The sequence below is a fragment of the Vigna angularis genome, chromosome 7 (genome assembly GCF_016808095.1).
Source record: "Vigna angularis cultivar LongXiaoDou No.4 chromosome 7, ASM1680809v1, whole genome shotgun sequence".
In the NCBI taxonomy this organism is placed as follows: domain Eukaryota; kingdom Viridiplantae; phylum Streptophyta; class Magnoliopsida; order Fabales; family Fabaceae; genus Vigna; species Vigna angularis.
Genome location: NC_068976.1, coordinates 26,272,226 through 26,298,183, shown reverse-complemented (window position 1 = coordinate 26,298,183; position 25,958 = coordinate 26,272,226). Strand labels below are relative to the sequence as shown.

Sequence of the window (25,958 nt, the reverse complement as noted above, 5' to 3'; positions counted from 1 at the left end):
ACTATCACTACTGTTGCCGTCATCCCTTTCATCATTATCCTCTTGCAAAGGAAGAAAAAGAGAGGCAACGTTGCAAAGCAAAGGAAGAAGAGGAGAGAAAATAAAAAAATAAAAAAATAAAAAAATGAAAAAACTTCTTTCACTCTTTCCAAAACATATTTCACGTATTTTGGAAAATTCTTTTTTAAACAAATTTTATATAGGAGTGTTTAGCAAAATTCATTTGGAAAGGCATTATTCGAAAATATCATTCCAAAAAATTAATACCGAAATATATTTTACTGTTTCGGAAATTCTATTCCGAAAATCACATTCTAAAGTTTTTGTTATGAAAATTTTATTTTTAAAATCTTATTCAGGAATGTTTTCAAAATATGTATTTCAAAAAGTCGCTTTTACATAAAGCAAAATGTCATTTAGAAAATTTGAGGGATGCATGAGAAAATTGTAAGGATACAGGAAGTAAAAACCGTTATTTAAAATCCAAAATGAGAATGTCCTAGAGTTGGGCTTTGTGGTCTATGTATTATATGAGTGTATACTTTCCCCCCAAAGAATATAGGTGTACATAAACTATAAAATAGGTAAAAATACATAATTTGTATTTATTATAGTCTAATAAATACAAATTAATTTAAATTTTCTGAAATAGAACAACTTATTATGTAAATTATGTCAGAAAAAGTGTGTACGACACTATTTTTACCATTTTATGACCGCCATTAATTTTATAAACATGTTTAAGTGAGTTTTTCCATAACTTTCTTTCAGAAAAAAAAGGAGTTTTTTAGGGTGAAAATTAACTTATACATGAATTAATTAAAAAATATATATATTTTTACATAATATGTACATGAGTTAAATCAGTTTATTAAGAAGTTAAATTCATTTATTTTTTTAGAACTTGTCCGAAAAGATCTTTAATGTCTTATTTTTTGGAACTAATACTTTTAAAATCTTTTTAAGGGACTAAAAAACATTGTTTTGATGATAATCAATCTTCTCAAACTTCACCAAATTTCTCTCCCTGTTTTTTCATATTACTATACCACAGTACTTATTATTTGCCTACTTTATTAATCTTTATAAATAACTTAATTGACCATCTTTATTATAAAATCCTTCTTCGCAACAATATATATTTTTATCATAAAATTCAAATCGAATATTTTCTTACACAAATCGACTCAAATATAAAAAATGTTTTTACATTGTATTTACTCATACTTTCTGTTTATCATTTATGCATGTGTAAAATCTTCGTTGTTTTTCAAATATTTGCTTACAGGTGGCAACGGTAAATAAACTTGGTTTGTTATTTAACGGTTATAGTAACATGACACGATTCTCAGTTGAACAGCGTCAGCAATAAGCAGTTCAAAACGTGCAGATGCTTATGAATCTTTCTATTGTCTGATAAACAAATAAATAATAAAAAAAGCAGCAGAGAAATTGCACATATCGTGCATTCTGTTTCCTTTGCTTACTCCGCAACACAACGTAACCCAGATTTCGTCCATTCCAAAGGCAATTTTCACACAAACCCCATCAATTATCTTGCTCACATTCCAAATTCAGAAAAAATATTCAATTTCGGTTGATAAAGAGAGAAAAGAAACGAATTTCAAGAGCCAAGTCCTTGAGGGGTGTTTAGTAGTGATTTCCTTGTTTGATGGCTCTTCACTGTGGCGTTTTCAGCTTCAGGAGTGTAGCTTCTCACCCTCTATGTTCTGTCAAGTTCAGTCAGCCCACTGTCCAAGCTTCCACCTTTGCTTCCCCTCTTACCCCTCCTACTGCCAAATTGAATGTCAGAGGTAATCCAAATTATGGGTCTTCATTAAATCTTAGTTTTAATGCATGCTATGAAGAAGAGCAACTGTTTTCTGTTCTGTTTGAACCTTTGCAATGTTTTCGAATATGCTTGTTGCAATTAGGGGAGGGTGCAGTTTGTGCTATCAATATGAGTTGTGTACATGTGAGCTTTTAGGTGTCTTTGGATAATAAACTTAAGACCTTATTTAGTAATCTTTTCTCTGATAAATAATTAAGGCAAGAAACTAATAAGCATGCATTGTCAATTTAAAAGTCTTTCATTATTAACAAAAAAAAGTCCGTGCTTGAATTTAAAAACAGTTATTATAAGAATCAATAATTTTGTTGGTTTTTTTATTAGTTAATAGTGTAGAAAACATAAAAATGTTCTTAAAATAAGCTTAAGATGTTAGTGATAGCCATTAAACTATTTTCGTAAGTGCAAATAAGCTTGCAGAACCTCATTCAAAGTCGTCCTTGTTTAAAAGATCTTGTTATCTAGGGGTATCAAGTTATGATATGAATGCATTTTCACTACTCAACTTTTCTTTGTACAGGAAAGGCTGTTCCTGGTGATGGGACACCTGAAACAAAGGAATCACCTCTTGTGGTTTGTTTTGGGGAAATGCTCATTGATTTTGTCCCAACTGTCAGTGGCCTTTCTTTGGCTGAAGCACCTGCGTTTAAAAAGGCTCCTGGAGGTGCCCCTGCTAATGTTGCAGTAGGCATATCTCGATTAGGGGGTTCATCAGCTTTCATTGGAAAGGTATTATATAGGTACTTCTCTAGGTTGTTTCTATACTTCTGTTATAGGAAGCATCATATTTACTTGTTCGCTTTGGCATACTGCCAATATTGTCTTTGCTAGCAAACTTGATATTGTCCCGGCATCCTTATCCCTGTGCTGTCAAACTTTAGGCTTGTAATGTTAATCAGCATGTTTGTTACATAATCAGATTTTATGAAGAAATAGATGATAAGGTTAATCAATAGTTAACTCCTATTTTGGTCCTTGAAATAGTTAACAAATTGGTCCCTACAAGATTTGTGTCATTTATTAGTCCCTCCATAGTGAAAGTATCCACCACATAAGTTTCTGTTAGTCTCCAGAAACAATAATGAATTCTGAAGTGATCTATTAATTTCTAAGATGGCTTGTTAATGTCATCTAAGCATTTGTATGACAACACCATCTAGGCTTTCACTTGGTACGCATGTTGGCAAAATGATAAATTAGTATGATGGGATGTCAAATTTTAAGGAAAGGAATTCAAGTCTGGCATGTGAACCTTTGAGTGGCAAAAACATGGGTTAACCCTTTTCTTGACTCACAATACTACTGTAAAGTACCCGGGCAGTGTGAAAGGTTTTGGGCATTCGAGTTCTTTTTGGGTGGCTCGCAAGCTCTGTACTTTTGGGGATTCAGTCTCTATTATATAATGGTGTGTGGGTGTGGATAGTTTCTAGGCCTAATTGTTCATGGAAACGAGTGAAAAACAGTATGTGGTGGTACCACATTGTGGAATGGTGACCTAAGCAAGTGGTAGTTAATTTTTTTCAGGTGGCTTGATGCTGGCTTTTGGTTGTTGCTTAGTCGGTTTGGTTAACTTGGGTGGAATTCCTGTTTAGGTATTACTGAGTAATGTATTTCATAGAAGTTTGTGTGTCTCTTTGTAATGAACAAAATACCATTGCCTACTCAGGCATAATCAAGAGAGAAAAATTTCTAACTGCACTATGGTATTAATCAGCGATCTGAAGCGTACTGGCACATAGATAAAACCGTTAGTTAAGCCTCATTTTTGTCCCGCAAAGATTCACATGTCATCACTTTGTATAAGCATCAAATCTGCCTGTCTCAGTTTCCTACACCATCAAATATGTGCTTGTCACAGCTTCCAACACCTTCAAAATACACTCCATGCTCAAAAATGCACTTTTTAAAGCCAATTTGGCTAAGAAAACTCTATCATTTTTTTCCAAGTTATTGCCGCTTGATTGAGGCCATACAAGGCCTTCCTCAGTCTGTACACCTTATCTTCTTGCCCTTTAATCATAAAACTTACATATGCTTCCTCATCAAGAGATCCATTTACGAAAACTAACTTCACATATAATTGGTACATGGTCTAGCCTCTTAAATCTTTAACTGCAACCATCAATCTTAATGTTTCCATTCTTGCCCAGGTGCATAGGCCTCGTCATAACCAGTTCCTTCTCTATGCAAGAACCTCTTAGCAATTACTTTGACTTTTTGCTTCATCACTTCACCATATGGGTTTACTTTATCTTTGTATACCCACTCAAAAGCGATGAACCTTTTCTTAGATGACAGACTTACTAATTCTCATATTTGGTTCTTCTCAATTGAGCCAATTTCTTCTTTCATAGTATTGACCCCACTTAGGTTCTGGAATTGATCTTTCAAAGTAAATTGGTCTAACTTCAGACATCAGAACATAGTGCCCTAGTTCACTTTCAGAATCTACTGCAATGTCTGGCATGATAACATAGTCATTTAGATTAGGTGGAAGTTTCCTTACCCTTATGGATCTTCTAAGATCTGGTGGAGCATTTATGTTAATCTCAGATTCAATTAGACTAGTAGATTCAAACATCATTTAGCTGAGTTGCTACTTGCCTTAGATTTCTAATCCCATCTTTTAGTTTCATCAACCACCATATCTCTATTTACTATCATTTTCTTCTTGCCTCTTGTAGAATGATAACCGATGAATATCATCTGCTCTTCCTTGTTGCCAAGTTTCCTTCTAAACTGATCTAACACATGCTTGAAACAAATTGATCAGCACTAGGCTTTCTACCTGTCCAAGCTTCCTCGCGTGTCTTTCCTTCTAGCTTCTTAGTGGGTGATCTCATTAGAATATATACATCTATATAGAGACTTTCTCACCCCATGGATAACTTGGTAAGCCTTTCTCCTCAACGTCTCATCATGTTCATGATGGTTTTTTTTCCTTTCTACAATATCATTATATTCTGGTGTATAGGGAGGTGTAACTTCATGGATAACATAACACCCTCTCCTTCATAGTTGCTATTGAATTCATCTGAAACATATTCACAACCACCGTCAGTTCTTATAATTTTCAGTAAATTGCCACTTTGCCTCTAAGCTAGGGACTTGAATTTCTTAAACATATCAAACACATCACTTTTGTTATTAATCAAGTTGACTCACACCCTCCTATTCAAATCATCAATAAAGTTGACCACACCTTTTTAACTGTCTAACACCTTCTATAATTTGAATTACAACCACTAACAGTTTGGTTTGAAAGTCAAATGAGAATCTGATACCTAGATCAATAAACTCTGATTTTGGTATTTTATTCTCTACAAGTTAGAAGTCATTGTTAAAATGTCTCTTCTAAATTCGAGTAATGTTTTTTGCAACGTGAACAGGTCGGCGAAGATGAATTTGGATATATGCTTGCGGATATACTAAAGGAAAATAATGTAAACCATGAAGGGATGCGTTTTGACCCTGGTGCACGTACTGCCTTGGCATTTGTTACACTGAGGAGTGATGGAGAGCGAGAGTTCATGTTTTATCGTAATCCCAGTGCTGATATGCTGCTCCAAGAAGATGAGCTTGATTTGGACCTAATCAGAAAGGTAAAACCAAAAGCAGAGTTTGTGGTTGTCAAACTAAAGCAAAATGTACCCCGAGTGGAATAAAAGGGAAATCAAACCTCTATCGAGCATGTTACTCAACATTCTTTCTGTTGCACTTTTCTCACGTAATATTTGTTCAGTTATTTAATATCACTTCTTTCAACTAATACTTGGTGAATTTGTTTAACTATTAGTATCCCTTTGGATGAATTTCTTCACTGCCAAGTCTATGTTTCACTTCTTAATATGTTCTGCTCTAACTCTTCTAAATTTATGAATTATAGTAATATTGTTCTATTGTTTCATGCTACAAGGCGAAGATTTTCCATTATGGTTCTATAAGTCTTATAACAGAACCATGCAAATCAGCACACATTGCTGCAGCAAAGGCTGCAAAAGATGCTGGTGTAGTTCTGTCTTATGATCCTAACCTGAGGCTTCCTTTATGGCCTTCTGAAGATAGTGCAAGAGAAGGAATTCTGAGTATATGGGAGACTGCAGATATCATTAAGGTAGAACATATATTGATTATAGTCTTTAGAAATAGGCTTTTCTCGCTCTCTTTTCTAGAGTACGGAATGTAACAATATGATGACTGTTTCAGGTAAGTGAAGAAGAGATTTCTTTTCTTACAAAAGGTGAGGACCCATACGATGATGCTGTTGTACGTAAACTATTCCACGAAAACCTCAAGCTACTCCTAGTTACTGAAGGTGCAGAAGGTTGTAGATATTACACCAAGGTAAGCCTTCCAAACATGCCATTTTCCAAAATTCATTTCAACTCTTGCTAATATTTGTTTCATGGTCACCATTTGATGTATCACGAGGTAGTAATGTTTACTAATTAAGCACTTGTTGCATAAACTGTACCCTCATATTCCAGCAGATTAAGAATTGAAGCAGCTTATTTGTAGCACAAAAAAGCTGCAAATCACATTACAGTGTTTGTGTCATTTAGAAAAAATGAATCCAAGAACTCTTCTACCAATAGAATGTCCTGTTATCCCTTGAAGCCAAAGTTAAGGCAAAGCAGCTTGTGGGATTTGAACGCAGCACCAAGTGTCTCACAGAGAGACTTGGAGCCACTTGAGCCAAGGTTCTTAATCTTAGCAAAATTTTCAAAGTAGGATGTTGATGAAAAAGATATGTAATAATAAACCTTCAATGAGTCCTTGTTGTAATTCTTGAATACAATAGTTGGAACATAAAATTGTTGAAAACAAAATAGGGAATATTTGTTTGGCATCCTCTCTTCTTTTGGAAATTGATTGTTGAAGATAACTAAAAGAAGTATTGGAAAAGTTATTAGCTACAAATTCTAATGGCATTTATGCTGCTAAACATAGTGTACTATTGATTATTATGATTTGAAACCTGTCCTGGTATTTCTTTGCAGGAGTTCAGTGGCAGGGTGAAGGGATTGAAGGTGGATGCTGTTGACACCACTGGTGCTGGTGATGCTTTTGTGGCTGGAATGTTATCACAATTATCCGTGAATCTTTCATTGATTCAGGTAAGGAAAATGTATTTGCTTTTGTTATTAACACATCCCAAAAGTTTACATCTCACAACTGCAGAAACTCTTGCAGTATGGAGCACATATCATTGTTTAAATTATTGAAAGAAATCTCAATATCTTGCCTTAACTTCTGTGATTTTATGGCTGTAAATGTAAAACACGGAAGAATTGGGAACTGGAATAAGGAAAAAAGTGTTCTTAATCTTTATACTTTCGGTAACACTAGAATTTAGTGTTTCTATTTTCAAATGGATGAGTTTACTACTCCAACTTCAGAAATATGTGCTTTAGTATTGCCTCAGTGTTTAAACTTTAGTAATAATTTTTTTATTATCACTACAAAGTTAAGTTCACTTATTTTAAAATTGGAAAACTAAATTCTTCAATTTGAAATATAAAAGCCAAAACTGAAATTGGAAAAACCAAACATACATTTCCCCTGAAAATAATCACTCTGCAAATGGGTGCCCACAAGTGAGTTTAAGGCTTTAGAATTTAACTGAAATGTGCTAACAATATAATAAGTTTTACAATGTTATTTATTATAGATTATAATGCATGGTGAGACTGGCAACTTTTATGATTTATGACTGTAGAAAGAAGAAGAGTTGAGAGATTCTCTAAAGTTTGCTAATGTCTGTGGTGCATTGACTGTGACTGAGAGAGGTGCAATTCCAGCTTTACCTACCAAGGAAGCTGTTCTTGATGCTATGCTTAAGCCAGTCTCCTAGCTTTGCGGCCACTCAATGTAATTATGTGGTGAGTGAGGATAATTCTTTTTGGAGAGGGGAATTTAAATTCTTCTGGGAAATTGTGAGCTAGAACAATGAATAAGAACTGGTTATTTAGTTCAGGCAAAATTCTACCCTAATCAAGTTTTTCATTGTTAGCTAATGGAGAATTGTTCTCCATATATCCATTTGTACTTGATCTATGATGTAGAAGTTGCTATGTAATTTGTGATATATTTTCTAATTTAACTAAAGCATAAAAAGGAATTTTGTACATAAAATGTTTGATACTATACAAAATATATGCACAGTTTAAGTAGATTAGGTAATATTTTATCAAATTTATAAATGGTTTCTATAGTGAGTCTCTTATGTAGTTTAACAATTATTAAAATTTGTTTTCAATACCAATTTTCATACATTTATGATCTAAGATAATAACTTGTACTTAAAGATTATTGTTTTTAATTTTTATATTATTTTATTTCATTTTTAATTATGTTTTTTTAGTTATACTTTCCATTCTTCAAGCATCTATATAATATTATTTGTGTAACTACTTTTTTTAATTATATAAGTGTATACGACATATATTTATCAATAAAAATTATATTAATTAACCTTGTTATATTACAATGGATTAAATTTAACACCAAATAGCATTAAACAACATAATAGTCTTAACTTCATAAAAATTTAAACGGATATCCTCAAACAAACTTGACTTAAAGACATGAAATATTGCCATTTTAAGAGAAATATTGTATTTTAAGAGGAATATTGAATTCAAATATCCATTCCTTATTATATTAGTGACCTCATTTAGCTCTCTTTAAAGTTAGAAACTTTTGTATTCTCTTTATAAGATAAGTACTTGATATAATTTATAAATATGTTTAACAATAAATTCAATAACATGCATTCATCTAGAATATTAATATATTTTCAAGTTTAATTCGCTATCAACCTTATCGCTAGAATATGCTAATCATCAATATTGTCGGTCATTTGATTGTGGCCTAAAAAACTATGCCTTCTAACTTTATTTTATGATTTTCATCAAAGTGGATATTCTAGAAAACTCAACATATTTCTTATCAAATTCTTATTTAGCCTCTTAACTAAGAACAAAATAAGTAATAACCAAGTAAAAAGCCCTACACCGAATTACAGGCCATATATGTGAAGAAAAAATGTACATTTTGAAAGATTGTATAGACTCTTTCCTGTCTTTCATTAACAGAATTTTGAGTTAGAGATTTGTATGAGAAAATTAATTTAAAATATATAACTTTTGTATAAGGGTTGTGTCTCTTGTGTAAATATATTTTATTTTTTGCTGATAAAAAAAATTACTTAATATGTTAAAGTTTGGTAATGAATATTTGAGTTTAAGATAGCTATTTAATTACAGAGCTCCAAGAGAAGCTATGGTTTAAAATTATCCCATAGCAATAAATTGAACCAAAGTTAGAGCACTTTCCATTTTCAACCACAAGTCAGAAACATTCTCCATTCATGTCCCAAACATTTTCATCCATAAAAAAGTATAGTAATAAAACGGTTGTAAACCATGACTATGTCTGATGATCATTGCCAAATAGGACACCAACCCCGACATTAAAGGGTGTCCTTACATCAAGTGGCACCCCACCTCTTTAAGAACCAAGTTCCACACCCTTTGACCAATCTGCAATCTCAGTGCAACTCATCCAAACCAAACAAACCATAAGGAACTCATTCATTGAAACAAGACATTAGTATAATTTGTTATTCTTACATTTGTGTCTGTCTAACCAACCACAATGGCTGATGATCCTCAAGACGTGGCTGACAGGGAGCGCATTTTCAAGCGTTTTGATGCGAACGGCGATGGTCAAATCTCTTCAGCTGAGCTCGGAGAAGCACTGAAGGCACTTGGATCAGTAACATCAGAAGAGGTGCAAAGGATGATGGAAGAGATTGACACTGATGGAGATGGCTATATTTCACACGAAGAGTTCACAGAATTTGCAAGGGCCAACCGTGGCCTAGTCAGAGATGTTGCAAAGATTTTTTAACTTGATTCATTAACCACCATCCTATTGTAATTAATTAATTAATTAATTCAATTTCGTTCTTACTTCCTTTGTTCTGTTCTATTGCATGTTGTCACCAATGAGAAGAGAAAACAGCTTTTGTGTATGTATGCATGCTTTCTGACTTTCTACATATAGATAATGATCAAAATCAGAGGTTTTTCGTTTCATTTTGTAATCCTCTTTTTGGACCTTTTCTATATTGTGTGTATTATATAACAAGGTGCATGCCCTTGACGCCAAGATAGGTGCACCAACATTTATCTTATTAAATGGAGTCTACTTAAAAGCGTGCAAATTTTAAGTTTGGACGTCATGTAAACACCTATAACATGGTTTAGCACATTATCTTAATATTTAGGTAATCTTTGTCAATACAAAATTTTCTTGGTTTTGTGTATTAATTAGTGTAAAATTTAGATTTTACGACAGACTTATTATATAGTTATAATTTATTCGTCATAATAAATGAAATGATGACAAAATTATAAATATTTTTCTCTGCTTATTATCACTAGAACCAATATAAAAATTAGGAGTAATGATAATTTTATAATAAAGTTTAAGATTTTCTATATCAATTATACACTCAGAATCTGAATAGAAAATAACATCAGTAACAATTTTATAATAAAATGCAAGAGTTTCTATGCTGGTTAAACACCAAAGCAAAGCAGGGGTGTTGTAAAACGTGTATGTTCCAGAGTCACAATAAAGAATCTTAAACACTCACATGGATAAATTTGTAACGATGAATTTTCCTAAACAGATATAAAATTATCCATGAAAATAGAATTTAGTCAGAATAGTTTATCCATAGAAATATTTGTATACTCAAGAAAATATATTACACTTTACTCCTTGGGGTAAAGGAAGGAATGTACAAACAAGCAATGTTCCTCTGAGCTTCTGTTTCTGCTAACAACTTGAAAACATTGACATCTAAACCCTGCACTATGGTGAGAATCATGGCAAAAACAATTCTCAACGACCGTAGAGAAAATCCTCATCCTCACACTCTGGAACTCCTAGCATTGCCAAGGCCAAGTGACTTTTCATCTCATTGTTTGTTTGTTGTAACTGAGGGTAATAATCAATCACAAATCCATTACCAAGATAACCAGATTTCCTTCTTCTAGAGAGCACAGGTTCAACTTCACCTTTCAGTATTGCAACAATCTCACCTATGCTTGGCCTCCTAGATTCTTCATTTGTAACACAGGCAGCTGCTGCATCGACCATTCGAGCCATTTGATCTGTGTAACTCGAATTGTACTTGACTTGAGGATCAAGCAACTGTTGAATCGCTCCTTTCCCTTTCCTGAGCAAAGGTTTAGCCTGAAAATCAATGTCATGGATAAAAACAAGATGAAACTTTTGTGGTTACTAGTGAAATACAAAAACTGAACCTAAACATTTGCTTAACCCAAACAGTCTTAAATGTCATGTTTTGCAGCTAGATCGGGCAATTTTATTGTAGAACCAGATAAACTGACAAATTTTCTACTTTGTTGTAGTCTTGTAGGAGTCAGAAATTTAAAATCTGTGTGTTAATCATTGATATGACATTTTATTTTATCATTTACTCACCCATATCACCAAGTTTTCCTCTCCTGGGGGTCTTTTTGCTTCAATTGGCTTGCGGCCAGTTAAGAGTTCCAATAAAACAACTCCCATAGCATAAACATCAGTCTTATCTGATACTTTCCCATGTTGGAAATACTCAGGAGCCAAATAACTGTCGAGTAAAAGAAGATAGAACAATTTATTTGAATGATCAAAGTATGAAAATAAAGAAAGAAAAAAGCCAACCCCCTCGACACAAAAATTGCTAAATCGATATGAAGGAGTTAAGTTCACACCCAAATGTTCCTTTCACTGTTTTGCAAAGAAAAGGAACTGATGGGGCAGAAGTCCATGAAGCTAATCCAAAATCACATAACTGCAATTTAGCAAAAAAGAACTAATCAGAATGACTTGTAGGGTGTTCTTTATATACAATTTCTACTACATACGGTATACTACAAGTTATCAGCAAAAGGGAATCTTACCTTGGGAATCTTCTTAGAGGAGAGCAGAATGTTTGAAGGCTTAATGTCTCTATGAACAACACATCTTTCTGTTCCATTATGCAGATAAGCCACGGCTTCTGCAATCCCAATTGCAACTTGATATCTCACAGACCATGGAAGTGGTGAACTACCCTTCACATTTTTCTTCTTCCCTATAAAAAAGGTCATCTAGAATCAGTGAAAAACATAAAATTCAATGGAAACCACTATGTGGCTTGCATTAGGAGTCAAGCAAAATCAGGTAAAATGACTACCATGCAAGTGATGCTCTAAGCTGCCCCCAGACACATACTTGTATACCAAAAACAAACCCTCTTCTGAGTCAATACAAAACCCCACAAGAGGAACAACATTTGTGTTATGAAGAGAACTAGCAATCATCAATTCTCTACAAAACGCCTTAGCACACTCCTTGTCTTCCTTGTCCAACCTTTTAATAGCAACAGCAGTTCTCCAAAACCCAACTCTTCCTCTATAAACACAGCTCAAGGCACCTCTCCCCAACACTCTCCCTGTCCACAGAAAAAAACATAGAATCACAATCTCACACAAGGAATCAAATTCAATGCCATCAACAGAATATTCACACCTTTGGAGAAATTGTGAGTGGCTGACAGAATTTCATCATAGCTGAACCTGATCAGAGGGTTGAAGACTGGAGACATGCTTTTCTCCAGCGAATGTATTCTCCATTTCATCTCCTTAACTTGAGATTCACATTCCAAATTTACCATCAAAAAGGTTGCAGCGGCAGCAGCAGAAGCAGAAGAGCTCATGTTGAAGGACTCAACCTCAACCTGAGAGCAGAAACTGAACCTGAAAGATGAGTGAACCGATTGAGGGTCAGCAGTAGCCAATTCTGCTCCAGACTCCGCCAGCAACCACGCCTTGTTATGCTCCGAAGCTGTCTTCCTTTGACCGTTATGGTCGTTGCGGCCACCACAAGGACCAACACCAACACACGCCAAGGCAAAGTTCCACATGGTTTTTCTCAAAAAGGCCATGAATTTGAGCCTTTTGTTCTCAGAAGAGTCATTTCCAACTGCAGAGGAAACATGTTCATTGGAAACACCCTTGGTGTGATCAGAACAGAAACTCATCATGAAGTAGTGAGAACAAAAGGGTCAGAGAAAAAAGATAAAGAAGAAAAGTGGGGAGAAAGTTCTTTGCTTGTTGGATTGGAGCATATTTTTCTTCTCAACTGCACAGAAAAGAAGAGAGAAAGATGGGAAGTGGTTGGGGATGTCTTTGAATAATTGAAATTGGATTAAAGTAAGGTTGCATCAGAGTGAAAGAAGGTTAAGAAAAGTTGGCTATCATCAAGGGTAAGTGTGCGAGTGTGGTGATGATGATGACAGCACCTTTAAGTTATAAGTTATGTTAAAACGATTATTATAGTATAGAAGGAGGAGAGAGCATGAATTGATGGTGAGAATTTGAGAAAGAGAATCTTGTTTTTCTGAGACTGAAGGTGACACAAGGTAGAACACACACCAGGGAACATTTTTCTGCATAATTTAGTTGTTAGGTGGGGACTCCTGAATAAAAAAAAAAACCATACATATAAAAATAAGAAGAAACTACTTATAATGTAATGATTCCATTATGCATGCACGTAGAAACTCAATTATATCATAAAACATATATGAAATATTTGTAATTCAAAGCATGGAAAACAACAACTAAAATGTCAATAATCTTTTCTGGAATTGTAAAAAAAAAATTACAAAGTTAGTAAATATATTATTAAGGAAAACTACCACTGAACTCCCGTTTTAAAAATGTAAATAGATTGAGGAATATGATAAGAATAAAATGGAAATGGTTGTAATAATAATGGTGATAAAAATATTCTTATTATTTATTCTTTAAGTAATTATCCTGGGCTGTGATGATGCAATGACTGAATTAAAAATACATTAATGCTTATGTAATGTCTGAACAAAGCATTTGAGGTGTCTTATATACCACATGTTTTCCTTATATAATATTTTTTGAGTACTTTAAAAGGGTTGAGTGGAACGTCAAAGAAAAAAAAATGAAATTTCAATATTCTTATTTTATTTTCTTATACTACGGGAAACAACTTGTGAAAATAATTATGTTATGGTGAAGCTATTAATGGCTGTGAAATATCTACTGAATTATTTTTCCATCGTATTAGAAAAATGATGAGAGAAGAGTCAAAAGAAGTTTAAATCCAGCAAAATAATTATCGAATAACCTTACAACCAATTGCTTCAAATCATGTGTTTTTTCGTATTTTGATACCATGACATGATGTGTTTCTTTATATAATTGTTTACATATATTAGTTTTAAAACGTTCTAATAGATTCAGATTTATATATAAATTACTGTAGTTATTTTAATGATGAATCTACTTGATCTCTTAAAAGTTAAAACAGTAATAAAGTGATTATTTTCATTTCTATATTTATTTTATTTAAATGTATATTTACTCATATAAGAGAATAAATATTGATAATGAAAAAAATACGTTCATAACAGTAATGTGAGATAAGTATATTAGTTTTTATAATAACTATTTTAAAAATCGTATTTATTATAGTTTTCATTAATTGACTTTTAAAACATTTACATTAATATATTACTAAAATCTCTAGTTATGTTTAATATTTACGTAAAAAAAAATAAACGTATATTATTTAATATAATCATTTTAAAATTATTGTTATAAAGGAAATGGTAAAAAAAATATTGATTTTCGTATTGACTCTTCAAATTAGTTTAAATAGTTTAAATGACCCGTTTTATTAGAAATATTTATTATATTGCAATATTTTTGTGCTTTCAATGTGCATATAACATAGAATCGATTCTATTTCTTATAATAATTTATTCTAGACGGATACAATATTGGAAGGAATCGGTTATAGTTTCGAGGAACTGAGTTTCATGGATTGTGTATCCTTGAAAAGCATATGTTTGCATTGCACTATTCATTTTGTCTTTTGGTTTGAATGAGATATAGATTTCAGATACTCCATGTTTAATCCTTTGGCTTGACTTTCTGTATTTTATAATTTAGAGACTAATTTCACATTCAGATTTTTACACAGAATTGATAAAACATATAATTACACTTATTAATTATTTTTTACTTAAAAGTAACTTATTTTATTTATTATTTTTTACTTAAAAATAATCATCCAAATTTTATTTTAACTTTATTTTAACTAATTACATTTTATTTTATATTAACTTTATTTACAAAAATAAAATTGTAATCAAATAATTTTATTTATTAAAATATATTTTTTATTTATCACATTCATCAAATCATTCATAAATTTTTGCAAATTTTATTCTTAAATTTATTCACTTTCACCTATAAATATCTTAAAAGAAATAATACAAAATTTACGTTTAAATTTACTCATTTTTCTCCAAATTCATCCTTTAAGTTGTATTATTAAATAATTAGTACTTTTTACATCTATTTCTCTGTTACATTATGTAATGCATCTCATATTTCTTTTTCCTATTGATTATAAATTTTATTTTATACTTAGTTGTCAAAAACAAAAAAATATCATACAATAACAATTTTAAAATCATTTTTGCATAAAGTAGATTAAAAATGGTGATGGTCCAGATCTTTGTTTGTGGTTAAGGGTCTAAGTCTAATCATGACACGTGGAGGGCGATTCTGTGTCCTAATGGACCCCACCATCTTCATTAAATATATCTGTCTACGTGGACCGTCCATTCATCTCCTCCCATGTTTTCTTCTGCATTCAAATTAGATCATAGCTTAATAATAATTTTATTAAAGTACAAGGATTATTAAAATAACTTTTATTCTTTTAAAGGCTATAATTCCATTGCATTGAGTTTGTATGCTATAAATATGAAATGATTTGTTGAGAAGGATGAAATAAGTTTATTTAATCTTATTACAAATGTTTCCATCCACATGTCCACAAATTTTATTTCAAATTTATTTGAGAAGATTGAATCTAATTAATACCTGGTGATGTGAAAATATGCAATGAAATAATATCTTTTTATTTGGAATGTCAAATTGTTAGATTCTGCGCTATTGTAAATTTTGAAATTTAAGTTAGATACTGAGACGTCTAATATAAATATTTTCTTCGTAGTTTGCGTGGAAAGATTTATATTTTATTGGATTATGATTTAGGGTTAGTATTTTAAATTTTAATTTTGTTTTTAAAATTGATATTATGATTGTTTAAGTTATATAGAGTAATAGCAACCTTCTTCTTCCAAATAAATTAAGTTATGTTTTTATTAAATTAGACTATTTTATTGATTGGTTTGGTTTGAGCCAAAACCAAATGAGTTTAAAATAAAAAATCCCAAGTTTTACATTAGATCTAGCCATATTTGATATAAATTTACATCACTTACATCTACATTGAAATGTTACCTAACATGAAAGGCTAAAATATATTATGTAATGGTAGGTACTTACTAAAACATTATATTCTAATATAACGAATAGTTTTTATAAATACATTTTAGAAAAATAAAAAAATGATAAATTAAAGTTATGTTAACCATTATTCCTAAAAAAAATTTATGTTAATAAAAAAAAAAACTAATAGCAGTGCATAGAGATCAATTTTAATTCTCCTTAGCTAAATATAGCGGGGCATAAGGTGATGTGTGATTTTAAATGCTAAAATACAAATACTTATGTAATGAGTTATTTAAAGTCAGAATAATAAATATGCTTATGGAAGCTCTATAAACTTTTTACTAACTCTTCTTTTAGAGATATAGACCAACTTTTATTAACGACAACTAACACATAATACAAAAAGTTCTTCGAGTTGAATTGGGTTTGTCATGTTTTAATTACGTAATAAAACACATAAGTTCCAATTAAAAAAATATTCACGTTATTCACTTTTCTATGATTTTAAGTATATATATGCTTTAAGCACAAAGTTTTTGAAAATAACAAAATACAAATGTTTATGTAATAAGCTTCCCGATAAGTCAGAGTCATAAAATAACTTATGGAAGAAAGTTCTACGAAATTTAACTAACGTGAATAATCAAATGTTTAGAAAAGTTCTTCTGGTTAAATATGGGTTTGACATTTATTAACACTAATAAATGATTAGTTATCTTAAAAATATAACTTATTGCAAATCATGAAACTGTATAGACAAGCTTTTATCACCAATTAATTATAAAAAACTTATATGTCAATTTAATAAAGTATATCTTATAAAAATTTAGAAAATGGAATTTTAAAAATATATGACTATACTCTAATTATTTAATATTAAATTTTTTTAATATAAATATTTTTGTTATGAATGAATTTTATTATTTTAAAATATATCATTTTTAGAAACCATTTATTTAAAGTTTTTTGACTTTTTTTTAAGATTTCTTTTTCTTTGATTGAAGAATCAAGATTATATGATTGATCCTTGTGATGAGCTCTTTAATTTGGATTGATCAATTTCTCTTTTCACATAAGTAAGTTTCAGCTCTTTTTCTTGGTTGGTATGTTCTTTCATTGCATGTGAATCTTTTTAGATGCATGTATTGTTTAAGTTTTCTATATGAGTGTATACTGATCAGTGGCTCTAATAGTGTGTTTTGATCATGTTTGTGTTATTCCTATGTATAGATAGGACATCCTGTGAGTTGGAAAGGGATTTGAGATTCCTTATAACAAGTTCATTTGTCTCTCAAATAAGGGAAACTAATTGCACTATTTTAAGTTATGTATACCTTGAAATATAGAATTGTATGATTGTATGGTAAAACTGACGGGATGATTAAACTTTATGTTGAATATGACTTGTTGATTCGTGGTTAGACTCATAAATTTGCATGATTCTGTTGTAGGATGAAGTTGGATGAATTGAGAATTTTGTTTAAAATGTTTGACTTATAAATAAGTTGGATTGGATTTTATTTTGTGTGTTTAAAAGAGTTATAATTGATAATGTTAATTATTATCATTATCTCAATTTATTGACAAAATTAGCTTTTATATTGTTTATAACTTGTCTAAATCCTCAATTTTAACTTGCTTTTGTAAATATCTACATTTTGGGCTACTCAAATTTATTTATACCTCTAATCCCCTCTTTTTGTAACTAATTTTGTGTTATGAAGACCCTCTTCCAAATCGAAGAGCTTGACAACCTAAAAAACAAGAAAAACATTAAAAAAGGGAGTTCTTAAAGTCTAGGTGGCGTTGGGCGCCACCTCCTTGCCATTGGACGAGAGCATTCTAGAGAGCCCACTACTAAGCGGCGTGTTACTAATATGCAAGTTGAACCCTATTTCTTCTTATTTCTCAAAGTAAGATGCGTCTTTGGATGGCTGGAGGCATAAACTCACTTTTGGAGAGCTTGGAGGGTGACTAGAACTCATTAGAACACTCCCTTATTCCTATTAGTTTCTCCATCTTCTTCCATGTTCATTTTGTAAGCTTCAGGTTCTCCATCGAAATGGAAAGTCAAACTTATCTTGTTGGGGATAGGTGTAGCCGCTGAACTCTCTTGTATTTTTGTGAATGCTTTGAATATATATATATAATATGCCTTCAAATGCTAGTTTTCTTATTTCTATGCTTAATACTTGCTAAAATGGGAAAGTAGATAACTCGATTTGTGATTAATTAAATATTGGGAAATATCTTTTGAATCCTAGACTTGGAAATAAATGCCTAAACTTGCATCTAGGGATGAAACTTGACTCATTAGTTGTCTTAAATCCTAGGTCTTTATGTGGGTTTGTTTGTTGAGTGATCAAGGGATTGATGCTTAATAAGGAAACTTAAGCTCTTAGGGATTATGGCTTGAGTTTTCTTGTGGGTTAACATTATGTTCATCTTTGACTGTTTGAAATGAATTCATAATGGAGTTTATGTATGTTTATGAGTATTATGGTGTTTATTTAGGTATGATTTTGTGAAGGTTAAAATAATTGTTGATTTATGAAGTTATTGTGAGAATGATCGATAGATTTATAGATAAATATGCATGTGAATATTGATGTATGAAATGGTGATGATCTTGTTAAGAGATATAAGCATTGAATGTGTTTCGCGTAAGGGATCTTGTAAGACCTATGAAAAATATTTACCTTAATAGTAACAATTTTATTACTAGTAGTAATAAATTTTTCTTTATGAATGGAAAATATAATTAATAAGTTTATGTAAAAATAAAATGTGGAAAGCTAAATAAGAAATTTTTGTAGCTTAAATGGTAGAAAATTGTGGTGATTTCAAGAACATGGGTTCAAACTCTTTTCTACCTTTTTGTTTAAAAAAAAGAAAAGAAAAGAAAAAGAAAACAAATGGACAAAGAAACTTTCGGTGATTGAAATAGCAAAACACCAAAACATCTTTCGGTGATTGAAATGATAAAAATAAAATACATACATATATATATATATATAATAATAAAAAAAAAGAAAAAAGAAAACACCAAATAGTACCAAAATCTTGGCCTATAAAAACCAAGCAAGGGGGAGGGGGATTTTGCACCAAGAAGTAGAGAGAAAACATAAGAAAGAAAGATTATGAAGAATCTAGAGTAGGAAGGATTTTAGTTCGGAGATTCTGATCAAGAAACTAAGTCTGGAATAGAGGTAGGGGAGCTAACATTTCTAAGCTTTTATATTATGATTTAGTATTGTTTTATTACTATTCATGTCTTGAAATTCTGTGTGAATACTGTTAATGACAAAAATATGTGCTTGTTGTATATCTATCTATATTGAATTTCTGTGTTAATATTATATGTTGTTGTTTTGAATCTGCAAATAAGAAATTTGTTAAAAACTAGTTGAGGAACACTTTGGCTAAGGAAAGACTTGGTACTTAAGTTGTCCATTGTGACACACCTCTCTTTCCTGAAAGTCTACTCGATAGGTTTTTAACTTAAATCTTATTGAACAGATTAAGTACTGTTAAACTATTATGCAATATACTCAATTGATATAAAATATGTGATGGATTCATCTTTCTGGAAGGATAAGAAGATGTCTAACTGGCTATGCCAGATTCAACTTCTTAGTTCTCCAGAATGTTTATATTAAGGTTATATTTGTGATGGTAGGATAGAGGAATCTTAAAAACCGGAGTTGGTACATCTTGATCATAGAGCAGCCCTGGTCAAATTCAGTAAGTTGTGACTAGTCATATGCACTGACGTTTATGGTGAGTTTGATTCGTCAAACATTTGATTCTTCTCCGGTGACCATTTATAGTGATATTTTATTATTGTTAATTTATTTTGTGATATATTCATTTTGTATGATTTATGTGATGATTGTATTTTATTATATTGGATTTGAATTTATGCATCTGAACATGATATGAGTATTATGGGGAGATTTTGTAATGGTATAATATGAGTTGAGGAATATGAGCATGATATGAGTCTCGTGGAGAGATTATGTAATGATATGGTATTAGTGTATATGTTGAGGGTCCTATTGTTAGAGGTTATCCTGATACTCTAATAATCATCCAGTCTCAAGTAGAGAATGATGAATTATGTGGTGAGAGGGGCAGGAGGTCCTGGTCTATGTGCCGGTTTTGGACATAGTGTTGAGGACTAACCTTGTGGATGGTATGGAGTATTTTGGAAGTGTATTTGTAAGAAGAAGTAGAAGTCATCACAAGTGCATAACCTCCCGTGATCGCTCATCAACGTATCATCCGGATGAGTGTCTATTGGGTATTGTGGAATGAGTGTCTATTGGGTATTGTGGGATGAGTGTCTATTGGGTATTGTGGGATGAGTGTCTATTAGGGATTGTGGTATGATGGGATGAGTGTCTATGGTGCAATTGTTGTATGATGGTATGAGGGTGTCTGACATAATTATTATATCATGTTTGTTGAGTGTATCAAAGTAATTATGCATGTTTTATAAATGATTTGTTGCATGTTAGCTCACCCTACTTGTTTGTGTTTGTGTTTGTGCGATGATCGTATAATTCGTTATACGGAAGCAGATGAAGGAATGTCGTCTGATTCAGTGCCAATGAAGAAAGAGATAGAAGAATAAATTAGAAGAATTCGAGTCATATTTATGAGTTTGTAGTTGAAATCTGAGTTTAAAACACACACACACACACACACACACACACACACACACACACACACACACACATATATATATATATATATATATATATATATATATACCAACTATGAATTATCAAATCTGAGATTATGGGATGTTACCTTAAATGTAATGCTACAATATATCAATTATGAATTATCAAGTGTGAGATTATGGGATGTTACAGATCTCATGGGAATGTTCAATGTATGAATATATGAATTAAGTATTGAGACTTATTTTGTTGCTCCAATAGCCATCTAATCTTAAGTAAAGAAGGGTGTGGTATGTGGTTAAAGGTGTACGAGGTCTTAATTTAGGGACTTTACCTTAGTCAAAGTTGGTTGACGGACTAATGTTGTGTGTAATAACTTGGGTGGTGAGTTGTTCCACCATCACATGTGCATAACTCACCAAAGTCTAATATAAATACATGTATATGGATAATTAAGTCTAGTATGAGTATTTATATGTGATATAGTTTTTTTTATGAATGAGTGATATGTGATAATATATGTTAGTTTTATGAAAAATTCTTTTTGCACAGTAGCTTATCCTTTCTTTTGTGTTGTTTTGTTTATGTGTTTCTTTCTTTTGCGATAATTACCTTATCGATGTGAAAAGATGAATTGCAAATGTTGATGCACCTATGGTGAAAGGCAATGATGACACATAATATTTTTCTTTTATTTGTAGTAGTTATTTTGTATAAAAGTTTTCTAAAACTCTAAGTCATCCTTAGTTGTTTTATATACATTTAATTTTTACAATTATTTACTTGAAACAATATGATTTATTTATATTAATCTTATAATGTTTTATTTTTATGAGTTGTAAGTTGCTAAAAATGAGATATTACATCTTAGTTTATAAAACTTTTTTTTTATCAAAATATTTAGATTTTGAGTAGGTTTATATTGATTTTGTTTTTTCATGATTTTCTTTCATAGGATATTGTAATGTATAAGTACTTTGCTATTATTTTAGTACCATATAACTATAAATCCATAACTTTAACAAAAACACTTCGGGTTTATCTTTCTAAAGAAATTGTAACTTTTTATTCAATTTTATTTTTTACAAACAAAACAATATCACAATATTATTTCCAAAACTGAAAAACAAAATAGGCAAAACAAAATCACTGCACAAGTTATTTATTATTTATTGAATTGATGTGGATAGGAGCCTGTGAAGATTTCATATTGATAACAGATTGAAGGCAATTAATGAAGTTTGTTAGGCATTCCAAAATTAATTTTGGAAATGGATGTAAATCAGAAATAGAGGTCGGGCTTTAAGAATTGGGCCCACTGGTAAGATATTTTATATTTTTAAACAGCGAATTAAAACTAAACCGTAACTCAAATGTGTCAAATATAATTTTATATGATTTTTAATAATAAACAAATGTATTTCCGGAAGCCAATAACTAGCAAATCCAGTATAATTGTTTTGGATGAAGACTCAATTATAAAAATATATAACAGATCGAGGAGCATTAATGGTAAGTAGTTGAAAGCTATTGATAAAATTACATTAAATAATTTAATTATGGAAAAGCACATATTAACCTTTATTTAACCTGCAATATATTTTTCAAAGAAATTATACTTTTATTTTTTTTAATTTGATAATATTATCCATATGGCTGCATATATATATAAAATAATTTTACTTTTAGTAACAAAAGTGGACGTGCCGGAGTGGTTATCGGGCATGACTAGAAATCATGTGGGCTCTGCCCGCGCAGGTTCGAATCCTGCCGTTCACGACTCTTTTGTTATTTAAACAGTTTATTTGTTTTGCAATTAAAAGCTCATAAAAAACATATTAAAAATCGCTAGAAGGAGGGCTTGAACCTCCGACCTTGTGGTTAACAGCCACACGCTCTAACCAACTGAGCTATTCCAGCTTGTTGGTTGGTGAAGGTATGAACGTTTAGAAATTTAAATTAAGTTGTCACTGTATCTCAAAAGAAAAAACTTTATTGTTAGCAGATAAAAATGTGAGAAACGAGAATTAGATACCTGTCATGTCGCTCTGCAGAATGAAAACTATATTTTAGGGAACCTTTATAAATTCGTTGATTTTGTCTCATGATCTAAAACAATGTTGCAACGTCTTTTATTTTTATGATGGATAATAATATTTTGATAATATATTTTTATAATATTTTAATATTAATGTGTTATTTTGTGATTGGTTTATGTTATTATTTATAATTATTATTATTGAATGTGAAGTAATTTTGGATTAATAACAAAATAATACATAAATAATATTAAAATATTATCAAAATATCATTATTTTTATTGATAGATGTGTGTCTCACAAATATTTTTCTGAAGTAAATTTATTTATAGGATCACATTTTTTATGTTATAATTAATTATAAATGTTTTACCTTTATATATAATCTTATAATTATTTTTAGTTTTTTTTAGATTAAAATATTTTAGAGATTTTATCTTAATTTCTTTAAAGTATAAATTTGAAAAATATATATGATTAAATTAAGTTTATACATAGAAAAGATAGTTGTGTTTTGAAATGACAAAAATATCCATTTGTAAATAAAATTCACAACAAATGACTGATATTTGCAAATATTTTAATACTTATTTATAAATGGGTCAGGTAAGGGTGGTATTATACTACCTAACTTGCGGATATCTATTATAAAAAAAAAAATTTAATTCATATTTTGTTAAGTTAAATTTAATTAAAATTAAAATTAATTTATATTTTATTAGATTAAATTTAATTGAAATTGAATTTTAATTTACATTTAATTTAATTTTATATTATATTTTATATTTTGTTTTGTAATTTTATTTTAAAAATTTATAAAATATATTTTTAATATTTACGGGTATTCAAGGATATCTACAAATTTCAAAATGAATATTCACATGTATTTTTTAAATAAGTATCTATCATGTAACAAATAGATTTTTTTATTGCGAGTCACGTTATACTATTACCTATTCTATTTTTCTCACTAATTGTGTTCATCAAAATTAGTCTATTTATTTCAATATATATATATATATATATATATATATATATATATATATATATATATATATATTATAGTTGTGTTTATTGGTAAATAATGATTTGCATTATTACTAATATGGTTTGGAAATTAATATAAATTTGAAATATTATGTCACAATTATTTTTTGATTTATTAATTGTGTTTTTTTTTTGTCTTTATTTATTTAGAAATAATAAAGTTCTATTGAATTTTCACTTTATAATTTTTTAAAAAATATTTTTTTTTCATACAAAACTCATTAATCAACTAAATGAATAATTGAACATGTATATCACCTTGAGATTGACAATCCAACTCTTGTTAAAAAAATTGGTTTTTGCAATTAAATGGTCAATTTGTACTAATGCTTATATGTTAAATGTAAATGTGTATAAAAGATCTACAATGCTTGTTTATTCTAAATTTTTTCTCTTGCGTGAAGTTTCCTTTCGATGATAACGACCATTTTATGCGACTTATGGCATTCATTGATGACCAAAATTTGCATTTTAGTCATTCTCGTATGCGATTTGCTGGGAAACATCTTTTCCTCCAAATAATTTTTTGCATTTAGATTATTTCTCATTCTTCTTGCTATAGTGTTGGCGTGCATAACTGTTTTTAGAGGAATTGAGTCGTTGTTATACATGAATGTCCTTCTTGTTTGTCTTGAATGTGAGTTTTAAGATTTTTTTTTTGTTTATATTAGATGTTCGATTCCTTTTAGAATTTTTAGACGAAGAAGAATGACAAGAAGGAGAAGAAAATGAAGAAGGAGAAGAAGAATAAGGAGAAGAAAAAGAAGAAAAGGGAGAAAGAGAAGAACACAAAAAAGAAGAAATTCGGTCTAAATTTTAGAAAAAAATTACATAAATTTATGTTTGTTACAAAAGCAAAAGACTTAAATTAATGCTTTTTTTAAGCCAACAAACGTAAATTTACGTCTTACCTATAAAAAGTGTAAAAAGCCTAAAATAACGAATGTAAAAAAGCTCTTTTTTTGTGTTAGTGGAATGAAACAACAATGTTGGTTGTACTTAAGAAATAATTGGCAAACTTAATAAAGAGAAGTTAAGTGAGAAAGAAATATACATACTTAGGTTTAAAAGTACACAAATAAGGAAAAAATTAGAGGAAAGAAAAACCATTAAATACCCTTTTAATACTAAACAATGATCACTCAAGGTGTGTGAAAATCATGTTAATAAGGCAACAATGTTGATTGTATTGTGAAAGAACTCACAAACTTAAGAAAGAGAAAAGTGAAGAAAGTAGACACACTAAGGTTGAAAAATGCATAAATAAGTAGAAAGTTATTAGAGGAAAGACAAAGTATTCCATACACTTTTAATATTGACTAACAAAAATAGGAACTTGTTCAATAACCGTGCGAAGATAGAACCCTCTCTTTCACTAATGTCATCTATTTATTCTTCTTCCATGTTATGTTTGAATGAGTAAAAAATTGTGGTGCATTGATATGAGCATAAGGGGTTGTGGATGTTGTGTGTTATTGAAGTTAGGATTCACAATTATGAAGGGAAGAGAGAGATTTAAGGTTTGTGAGAAGAAAAATGAAGAAAGAGGCGAAATAATGTGAAATGGAGAAGACTGTGGAATTTAAAAAAAATAATTAATTTTAACCTCCCACATTGATTATTTGGACACATGTTTTAAAGGTGTGACACACTCCACATAAGATAAAAACTAATTGTGTTAGTTGTGAAAAAGGCTTAAATGATTACTTGGTCCCTACGTTTAGTAGTAATTTTTAGTTTAATACCCGATTTTAAAAGTGTAAACATTGGGTCTCTATGTTCTCAAAATTGTTTGACTTTGGTCATATCTATTTAACAATGTTAAAATTGATAACGTTGAAGTTAGTGTGGAGCTGATCTGTGCAAGAAATATTGACGTAACACTTAATGTAATATCAAAAACTTTTCCCAAGCGTGACTTCTT

At 30.4% G+C, this 25,958-nt stretch overlaps 3 protein-coding genes and 2 non-coding genes across 6 annotated transcripts; 3 read left to right on the top strand and 2 right to left on the bottom strand.

Moving 5' to 3' along the window:
- Nucleotides 1-1,389: 1,389 nt before the first annotated feature.
- On the top strand, nucleotides 1,390-7,984 carry LOC108337066 (probable fructokinase-6, chloroplastic). 2 transcript variants are annotated; one of them, XM_017573508.2, is made up of 7 exons: nucleotides 1,390-1,814; nucleotides 2,370-2,578; nucleotides 5,239-5,451; nucleotides 5,766-5,963; nucleotides 6,056-6,193; nucleotides 6,850-6,966; nucleotides 7,521-7,643. In XM_017573508.2, the coding sequence occupies exons 1-7, from the start codon at nucleotides 1,673-1,675 to the stop codon at nucleotides 7,560-7,562; spliced, it is 1,059 nt and encodes a 352-aa protein (XP_017428997.1). In that variant the 5' UTR covers nucleotides 1,390-1,672; the 3' UTR covers nucleotides 7,563-7,643. The 2 variants fall into 2 exon arrangements, with proteins under 2 accessions (XP_017428997.1, XP_017428994.1); XM_017573505.2 differs by having other exon boundaries at nucleotides 1,397-1,814; nucleotides 7,569-7,984.
- A 1,127-nt stretch (nucleotides 7,985-9,111) lies between these two features.
- LOC108337920 (polcalcin Nic t 1) lies at nucleotides 9,112-9,880 on the top strand. The gene has a single exon (XM_017574504.2). The coding sequence runs from the start codon at nucleotides 9,509-9,511 to the stop codon at nucleotides 9,761-9,763; it is 255 nt and encodes an 84-aa protein (XP_017429993.1). The 5' UTR covers nucleotides 9,112-9,508; the 3' UTR covers nucleotides 9,764-9,880.
- A 669-nt stretch (nucleotides 9,881-10,549) lies between these two features.
- LOC108337479 (protein kinase STUNTED) lies at nucleotides 10,550-13,259 on the bottom strand. Its single transcript, XM_017574011.2, has 6 exons — nucleotides 12,443-13,259; nucleotides 12,108-12,365; nucleotides 11,833-12,005; nucleotides 11,644-11,723; nucleotides 11,372-11,519; nucleotides 10,550-11,119 (listed from the first exon to the last, which is right to left on the bottom strand). The coding sequence occupies exons 1-6, from the start codon at nucleotides 12,954-12,956 to the stop codon at nucleotides 10,766-10,768; spliced, it is 1,527 nt and encodes a 508-aa protein (XP_017429500.1). The 5' UTR covers nucleotides 12,957-13,259; the 3' UTR covers nucleotides 10,550-10,765.
- A 9,386-nt stretch (nucleotides 13,260-22,645) lies between these two features.
- On the top strand, nucleotides 22,646-22,727 carry TRNAS-AGA (transfer RNA serine (anticodon AGA)). Its single transcript has one exon. It is a non-coding gene; the product is annotated as a tRNA-Ser (tRNA).
- A 67-nt stretch (nucleotides 22,728-22,794) lies between these two features.
- Nucleotides 22,795-22,868, bottom strand: TRNAN-GUU (transfer RNA asparagine (anticodon GUU)). The gene has a single exon. It is a non-coding gene; the product is annotated as a tRNA-Asn (tRNA).
- Between the last annotated feature and the right edge of the window lie 3,090 nt (nucleotides 22,869-25,958).

Coding starts and splice junctions, on each gene's coding strand:
- LOC108337479 (XM_017574011.2), bottom strand. CDS start 12,956: ATGATGAGTTTCTGTTCTGATCACACCAAGGGTGTTTCCAATGAACAT. Junction 12,366..12,442: donor CACTCACAATTTCTCCAAAG/GTGTGAATATTC, acceptor TTCTGTGGACAG/GGAGAGTGTTGGGGAGAGGT. Junction 11,120..11,371: donor AGGAAAACTTGGTGATATGG/GTGAGTAAATGA, acceptor ATTGATTTTCAG/GCTAAACCTTTGCTCAGGAA.
- LOC108337066 (XM_017573505.2), top strand. CDS start 1,673: ATGGCTCTTCACTGTGGCGTTTTCAGCTTCAGGAGTGTAGCTTCTCAC. Junction 5,452..5,765: donor ATTTGGACCTAATCAGAAAG/GTAAAACCAAAA, acceptor TCATGCTACAAG/GCGAAGATTTTCCATTATGG. Junction 6,194..6,849: donor GTTGTAGATATTACACCAAG/GTAAGCCTTCCA, acceptor ATTTCTTTGCAG/GAGTTCAGTGGCAGGGTGAA.
- LOC108337920 (XM_017574504.2), top strand. CDS start 9,509: ATGGCTGATGATCCTCAAGACGTGGCTGACAGGGAGCGCATTTTCAAG.